Raw genomic sequence first — 7,726 nt, 5'->3', positions numbered from 1 at the left:
ACGTGCGGCCAAATATCCTAACCACCGTTGTGACTAGTCATTGACTGCACTGCTCTCCCACCAACTGCGCCTCCTCTGTAAAAAAGATTGTTAAATCAAACAATAACTAGCTGGGCGGGAGGGAGGCATCAGTGAAATCACAGGAAGGAAAGGTCTAGAAGCCCATGGGAGTTTCTAATGAGGTGACTGAAACCACTCCCCATGGATTCTATTGGCTGGGACTAAAACAACTTTAACCCCTAATGGGTAAGGACCTGAAAAACATAATCCATGCATTTTAAGTGCCCTCAGCTAAAATGGCTTCACTTAACCTAAAACGCATATGGCTAATGTCCTTTTCCTTCACGCACCTTACCAACCTTTGTACTTTAAAAGTGTTACTTAATCTAATGAAATAAAGACACAGACACGTATAGCTACTTTGGCAAAAGGTCGCAGTTTTTATTAATCATAAACCAATTAAATGAAAGTCACCTGGTGGTGGCGAGAGCAAACTGCAGTCAACTAAACAACTAATCATCTAACCAAATACTGCAATGCCCAAATGGCATTCAAACTAAACCAAGGAATACTCCCTTAACATTGGCTGGTGTTAAACAGGCGTCAGCATGACTGCTCCCCTCTGAACTCAACATTGACGGCCACGCAAAGCACGCCAAGGGATCCTCCACTCAGAAGGATCAAGAGTAATGTTACTTGAAAGGGGCAGTGACGTGCGGCCAAATATCCTAACCACCGTTGTGACTAGTCATTGACTGCACTGCTCTCCTACCATAGCTGGTACCCTTTAACGGGTTCCCAGCCCGCCACCACGAGCACAAAACCACGAACCTAATTGCTCATAGATCTCCCTGATGAAAAACCCCATCCCCTCTTTATTCAAATGAACACCGTCCGGCCGGAACAGGTGTGTATTATCCGCCTTAATGGATGGGTGGAAAATTTCTACCCCCCCCCAATTCTCTAACCAGTTTCCCCGTAACACTATTAATTTTTCTTAATAATCTAGTAAGCATAGAGGGGCGAATGGGAAACCTCCAGTATAAACGAGGGACAATGTTGGACCAACAAATCCCAATTGTAGGCCATCGTGCCCGAATAGCACGTAAATCTTCTCTAATGCTTATTATGAGGGCCAATGATTTAGTCTTCCCCACATCATTCCCCCCAAGATGCAAAACAATAATATCAGGATGTTGTGATTTTGCCAATTCCTCTTCTAACCAAGACAACAGGAATGGCCAGCAAAGGCCCCTCTTCCCCATCCATTTTATATCCACCGGGCATGGGAAATTAGACCACTCATTCGCCAAATGATGTTTTGAAGCCCAATACACAAATGAGTGTCCCATTATCCAAATGTTTATCTTCAGGCCTGTAAACCGAAGATAGAAAGAATTGGTGATCTGAAGTAGTAACAAATATTCCAAAATATTCCTGGAATATAAACCAGGGACAACACAGGCCCTGTAACCTTTACTTTTTTCCTCCTATATGCATACATAACACCAAGACACACCAGCTCTGAAGAGCAATGACCCTGACCCCTGCATACTTTAAACAAATTGTCCATATTTGCAACCAACCGCAAAGGTTTAATACCAACTTCGTATGAAAATGTGGGACAGGGGGGGGGGGGGAGAATGGACCAACCAACCGGTTTATATGACTAAATATATGATAGAACTGCTTATCTAATAGCCCAGAAGACTAATATGGCCAATGATGAATAAAATTGCTTAAGCTAAAGAGAGGGGAACTACGTATGTGAGGCTATAAATGCCAACCTATTAGACTTATATTTTAAGGGGGAGGGGGCACTAATAACAGTATTACCTTTACCAATCTGATGAGGTGAATTGATGAATATATATGCTCAATGGGAATACGATATGACGCCTATACGTGCCTTGGAAACATACCAACCTTTAAAGGTTAAACAGGAGGTGGGAAATAAGTCATGGTTTACCGTATGTTACACCAACATGACAATATATTAATTCTATGGTTCTATGCCCGACTACCAACCACTGCGTGATTTATGATACAGACATGCAAACATACCAACCAATCATGGTTTAACATAAGCTATGAGGTACCAACCCAAAACGATTTAACACCCCTAGGCGGGAAATGTCACCAACCTAAACAGGTTTAATCAGATAAGAAAGTAAAGGAACGGTAACCCAGATGAAGGTGAACCAACCCAAAAAAACCCCGGAGGCTCACCACTAATCAGGCCTTAATCCGTAGGAGAAATTGGGAAAAAATCCCTCCATGCCCCCGTTGAACACGGCAAGCAGCTCTCGCCCTGGATTACCGAGGAAGGGGGAGGGGGAGAGTAAGGAGGAGGGGGGATAAGAACCAGAAAGATAAAAGTAAAGCAAGAGAACCAAGTATAGACAATAGAGAAATAACATATGCAAAACATGAGCATATAATTGCCTTAAGGTCTAATGTACCTTTTATAATTATCGGACTTCCATCGCCCCAACAATTTAATATCGGGTACGGAGGCCCCTCCCATGGCAGCAGCTGTAGCTGCTCCAATACGGAACGAGTGCGTTCCATAAAATTTTGGGTCTAACCCCACCTTTATCACTGCACTTTTAAAAATGGCATTAAACTGAAACTTGGACAAAGGAGACCCATCCATGTGTGCTAGCCAAGCCTCGCTATCCTTAGGCCTTATTCCTGAAAATTTATTACACCAAGCCACCGGACATATACTCGTATCATTGCAAGGGGACAAGGTGACCCAATGACCCCTACTAAACTGATCCGTTTTGGATCGTGCAATTTTTATGGAGACCTGCGTACTAGCAACTAAAGTATATTTTCCCAAAAGGGCTGTAGCTAGGGAAACTCTCGATTTAGCCACAAGTTCGCTAATTCTAAATGCTCCGTGAAACGCCATAGAAAAAGCTGTGCTGAATAAAGTGGACTCATAGGAGCTAGAAGTGACCTCCGCAAGCGACATAATCAACTGCCTAAGCAAGGGAACCGTAATGGGACGCCTAGAGTCAGGAACCGAAGGGCGGGTTCTAGCCCACCCTTTCATAGCCTTGGAAATAATAAAACCTCTTGTGGGATCAACTTTTGAATGTAATTTGGCCATAAAAGAAATGCCTGCTAACGCTGAGGCCATAGCCACCTTTTTAACACCCGTGTTATATCTTTCCCACATAAACTCTAAAATCTCCTCCGCCTGACCTGATGTACTTGGGGCCCTGGATGTAAGAAAGCCTCCCACTGACTCCACGCTGACTGATACGCACGTCTTGTAGATTGCGCCAAGGATGACTCCGCCAACTCGATCATTCCGACTCAACCCACTGCCATGCATAGAAAGGACAAGGGATGCCGGTTAATTGAGCCAAAGGAGCTAGCTCCCTAAAGCGGCGCCATTGGAAACGCGAAAGCGCATCTGCCACCTTATTCACCTCTCCGGGTACATGTCTGGCCCGGAAAATTATATCATTTTCCAAACATTTCAGAACAAGTCTACGTAAAAGGTTCACTGCCGACAATGACGTAGCGCTTTGGCGATTTATTGCCTGCACAACCCCAAGGTTATCACACCAGAAAACAACATTCTGGCCCGCTAACCTATGACACCATAGATCAATGGCTAAAACTATTGGGAATAACTCTAAAACCAGCAAATTTGCCACCAAACCGCTCTGACGCCACCCCTCAGGCTAAGGAGCTGCACACCACTCGTCCTGAAAAATGGCCCCAAAACCATTCGCCCCAGAGGCATCTGTGTGTAATTCCAACAAAACATTCGAGACTTGTCTCTTAGGCCATATCCGCACTCCATTGAAAGACTGCAAGAATTTGGCCCATACTCTCAAATCTCCCTTTATTTCCGCCGATAGGCGTACTCTGGCATGAGGCCTTTTTAAGCCTGATGTGGCCATTTGCAATTTTCTAGAAAAAATACGTCCCATCGGTATCACCCTGCATGCAAAATTGAGCGATCCGAGAAGAGACTGAACCTGACGCAAGGAGCTACCCTGTGAACTAATCGCCTCAGAAACCACTGCCCCCAACTTGTTTATTTTTTCTTCAGGCAAACGACAACAACCTGCAATGGTGTCTATCTCTATGCCCAAGAATGACAAACATGTGTTAGGCCCTTCAGTCTTGTCATGCGCCACTGGGACCCCCATGATTTTGAACAATGCCGTAGCTGAAAAAAGCGTGTCTGCACACACTGCGGATGAAGGGGGACCTATAAACAAGAAATCATCCAAATAATGGGCGATTCCTTGATGACCCGTTCCTGCTTGTACGCACCAATGCAGGAACGAACTAAACTTTTCAAAAAGAGCGCATGACACTGAGCACCCCATGGGGAGACAGCGATCAATGTAGAAACCGTCCTGTAGCCTAAAGCCCATGAATCTAAAAGATTCTGGGTGAAGCGGCAGCAGTCTAAATGCCGATTCAATGTCTAACTTGGCCAATAAAGCCCCTTGCCCAAAGCCCCTAACTAAAGTCAAGGCCTCCTCAAAGGACTGGTAATTGACTGAACTGAAGCTAACATCTATTGCGTCGTTAACTGAAAAACCGGGAGGATGGGATAAATGCTGTATTAGACGGTATTTACCCGCAGCCTTCTTAGGGACAACTCCTACAGGGGAAATTATCAAATCAGGAATTGGGGGGGAATCAAAAGGCCCAATCATACGACCCAAGCTAACCTCCTTCATAACCTTATCCTTCAACACATCAGGAAGCAAGACTGCTGACCTAAGATTCCTGCCCGATGACGACCTAATTTCTCCTACTACTGGAAGCTGAAAACCATGATGAAAGCCTTGGGATAGACACTGGGCTTGAACAACATCTGGGAAAAAACTAAGCCACTTATCTAGAACTTTTAAATCAATAGGGGATGGCCCCTTAGTTAGCACCTCCTGGCGCACCGCGGCCCCTACCCACTCCTGATGACTGCCTGGTACAATCCTTAGCTGGGTGACTGCCTCGGCATTTGGAGCATACGTGTCTATATCTACAAGAGTCACCCCTTCCGCACGAGGCATTGTTATACGCGAAACATCTGTTCTTACTGTTTTGGGGAGTACTACGCCTCCCCTGGCTCTGAAACCTAGGTACTACAGGAGGCATAGCATCTTCAGTTGGCAGCATTAGTGCCATCCATGACTCAACGTCCTTACACCCAAATGGGATAGTATGCATTTTGTTTGCCTTGCTACGAAAACTCTCATCGTAACGCCTCCAAATTGTACCACCCGCGTTAATCCACAGATCATTAATCAGGTGTAGGTACCTCCACACATCCGCCCTGGTGTCCGGTCTAGACTACACATAGATGGCAGAGAATATACAATACCCCCTCAACCAGTTTGAGAACGTTCTATAATTTTCTTCACCCATTCCTCCCTTACCACAGGCAGCCAGCAATTCTTTTTTGGCTGCAGAGGTGAGCATAAACAAATCGACATAGTACCCTTTGTCAATCCTATCCTTTGAACTGCGACGCACGCCTCTTAACAATGCTGTATTGTCGCATCGTACCATAGGACCGCCTAAAGCCGTGGGTGGAGCTATGCCTGAAGGGGTCACCCTAGCGGGCTTCGCTAAATGCTCTGTTAAGATTTTTAAAAGCTTACGCGGACCCTGACCTTCCTCATCTGATTCTTCACTAGTGGTAGCTAAAGGAGGACTGCGTGTATGTGAACGATGTGCCAAAATAGAATCACACTCACCACTTTGCGCAGATGTCCCTGGTAACGCAAGTGCTTGGGTTGATGTTTCTTCTCTTGAAGCCGAATCCCCTGCTGGCTCCGTCTGTAAGGCAGAGCTCCCCGTCACTGTGATAACTTCTGGCAATGGCGCGGCCGCCCCTCCGCCCGATACTGCCGTCACTGAAACAGAATGTATGTTAGCTACTTCAGACACAAACGACTGGTTAACCCTAACTCCTGAAATGCTGTTTAACGACTCTATTGGGACAGGCGTACCAAAGGAAAAACCTGGGGCTGGTGGGCGGGCCAGATCTTGGGAGGAACCAAACCCAAAGGGGGAGCTATTGAGATCAGGGACGGGTATATTTGTAATGCTTGCATTAGAAGCATGCCCATAACTTGAAACATAAGGAGGTGGATACGGTGCCATCCAATTCTGCATTGGCCGCTGGACCCTATCTGGATTAGGAGGAGGATACGGTAGTGACCAGGGAGGCAGGTTCCCGTGGGGCGCCTCCACCTGTGCTACTGCTGGTCTTGCCCATGGACTAAGCGTTGTGTTTGGGCTTTGCTGAAAGCTCCCAGACTGAACCAGCGCCGAGGGGTGACCCCCGACATTGATTGAATCGCTATATGGAAGCCTCTGCAGAGGAACATTAGCAGCTTGTATTGGAGATATGAAATTATACTGTATAGGGGGCCCAACCTGAGGTGGTGAGGGTGTGTGTAATTGAGAAGATAACATGGGCTGAAAACTTACATTATGAGCCATATGAGGGCGCACTCTACCCCTGATCCATCCCTGAGGCATAAGTGGGGGGATAATATTAATTTGAGGTATACTGTCACCACTGCTGCTGTGTAACCAGGGTCTGTGACTTGTGGCAGAAACAGAGACATGCTGTGACTCCAAATTTACCTCATTCACAGCTATCAGGTGATTACCAACGGGGGAACTGTAAGAGGAAGCCAGTGCCTGTAAGCTTCCCTCTCCCCCTGCTGCCCTGGGGGAGACCTGACCTGCCAAATTGGGAGGTGGAGAGCGAGGAGGAAGGGAGGACTGGCTGGACCTAGCAGAGGTAGGAGAAGGAGATCTCCTCCTCTGCTGACTATGCTGCACAGCAGCGCTGGCGTCCCCTGAGGCAGCCAGCGCCGCTGATCTCTCTGGAGCCCGGGACCTGCGAGCGCCGCCCCTCCCCCCCTGCCCAGATCTCCGTTGAGACCCAGCGACAGGGGAGTCCCCTGCAGCAATATTAACAGCGCTGGGATGCACGCTTTCAGGCAGCGCTCCCAGCGCTTCACTAGAGGGGGCAGAGCTGGATAAAGTAACAGGCGGGCGCAGACTCCCGGCCGGGAGCTGTGACCCGTCTGACAGACGTGCAGGGGGGCCCGCTGATCTCCTAGGTCTGGACATTTTTGGCAAGGAGAAATACAGGGGAACAGAGAAAATTGAGAGAGGGGAGGAGAAGAATGAGGGAATGGGAAAAAAGGAGGGGGAGAAGGAAAAAAGAGAAAGAGGAGAAATAAATGAAGAAAAAGGAAAAACGAGGGGGGTTAAAAGATAAGGTGAAGGATGAGATTAAACAGAAAAAGATGAAAACAGGGAGTTAGAAAAGATAGAAAGCTAAAGCAATAAAAACGATCTTATCTGTCTCCAGGGAGCTCCTGCATCAGTGAAATCACAGGAAGGAAAGGTCTAGAAGCCCATGGGAGTTTCTAATGAGGTGACTGAAACCACTCCCCATGGATTCTATTGGCTGGGACTAAAACAACTTTAACCCCTAATGGGTAAGGACCTGAAAAACATAATCCATGCATTTTAAGTGCCCTCAGCTAAAATGGCTTCACTTAACCCAGTCCTTGCAGACCTAAGCTGTAGATGATTAACATTCAAGAATAAAATACATTGTTTCGTTGAAGAGACTTTGTCATCCTAAATTTCATTACAATTGTTTATGAGTTATATCCATATAGATATCCAGGCAATATATTTTTTTTTTATAAAAAAC

The 7,726-nt window shown here is 46.5% G+C and overlaps 1 protein-coding gene across 2 annotated transcripts; it reads right to left on the bottom strand.

Annotated features, from left to right (window-relative positions):
• Positions 1–373: 373 nt before the first annotated feature.
• On the bottom strand, positions 374–7,247 carry LOC142139457 (uncharacterized). 2 transcript variants are annotated; one of them, XM_075197080.1, is made up of 2 exons: positions 5,739–7,247; positions 374–1,375 (listed from the first exon to the last, which is right to left on the bottom strand). In XM_075197080.1, the coding sequence occupies exons 1-2, from the start codon at positions 7,129–7,131 to the stop codon at positions 924–926; spliced, it is 1,845 nt and encodes a 614-aa protein (XP_075053181.1). In that variant the 5' UTR covers positions 7,132–7,247; the 3' UTR covers positions 374–923. The 2 variants fall into 2 exon arrangements, with proteins under 2 accessions (XP_075053181.1, XP_075053182.1); XM_075197081.1 differs by lacking the exon at positions 374–1,375 and adding an exon at positions 2,222–2,311.
• Between the last annotated feature and the right edge of the window lie 479 nt (positions 7,248–7,726).

Source organism: Mixophyes fleayi, chromosome 2 (assembly GCF_038048845.1).
Source record: "Mixophyes fleayi isolate aMixFle1 chromosome 2, aMixFle1.hap1, whole genome shotgun sequence".
Lineage (NCBI taxonomy): Eukaryota > Metazoa > Chordata > Amphibia > Anura > Limnodynastidae > Mixophyes > Mixophyes fleayi.
Note: the sequence above shows the minus strand (reverse complement) of the source record. Positions and strands in the feature narration are given on the sequence as shown.

Excerpts from the sequence above, each read along its gene's own strand:
- LOC142139457 (XM_075197080.1), bottom strand. The coding sequence starts at position 7,131 with ATGTCCAGACCTAGGAGATCAGCGGGCCCCCCTGCACGTCTGTCAGAC. Across the intron at positions 1,376-5,738 it reads AGGGACATCTGCGCAAAGTG|GCCTGAAGATAAACATTTGG; the intron begins GTGAGTGTGATT and ends TTCGGTTTACAG.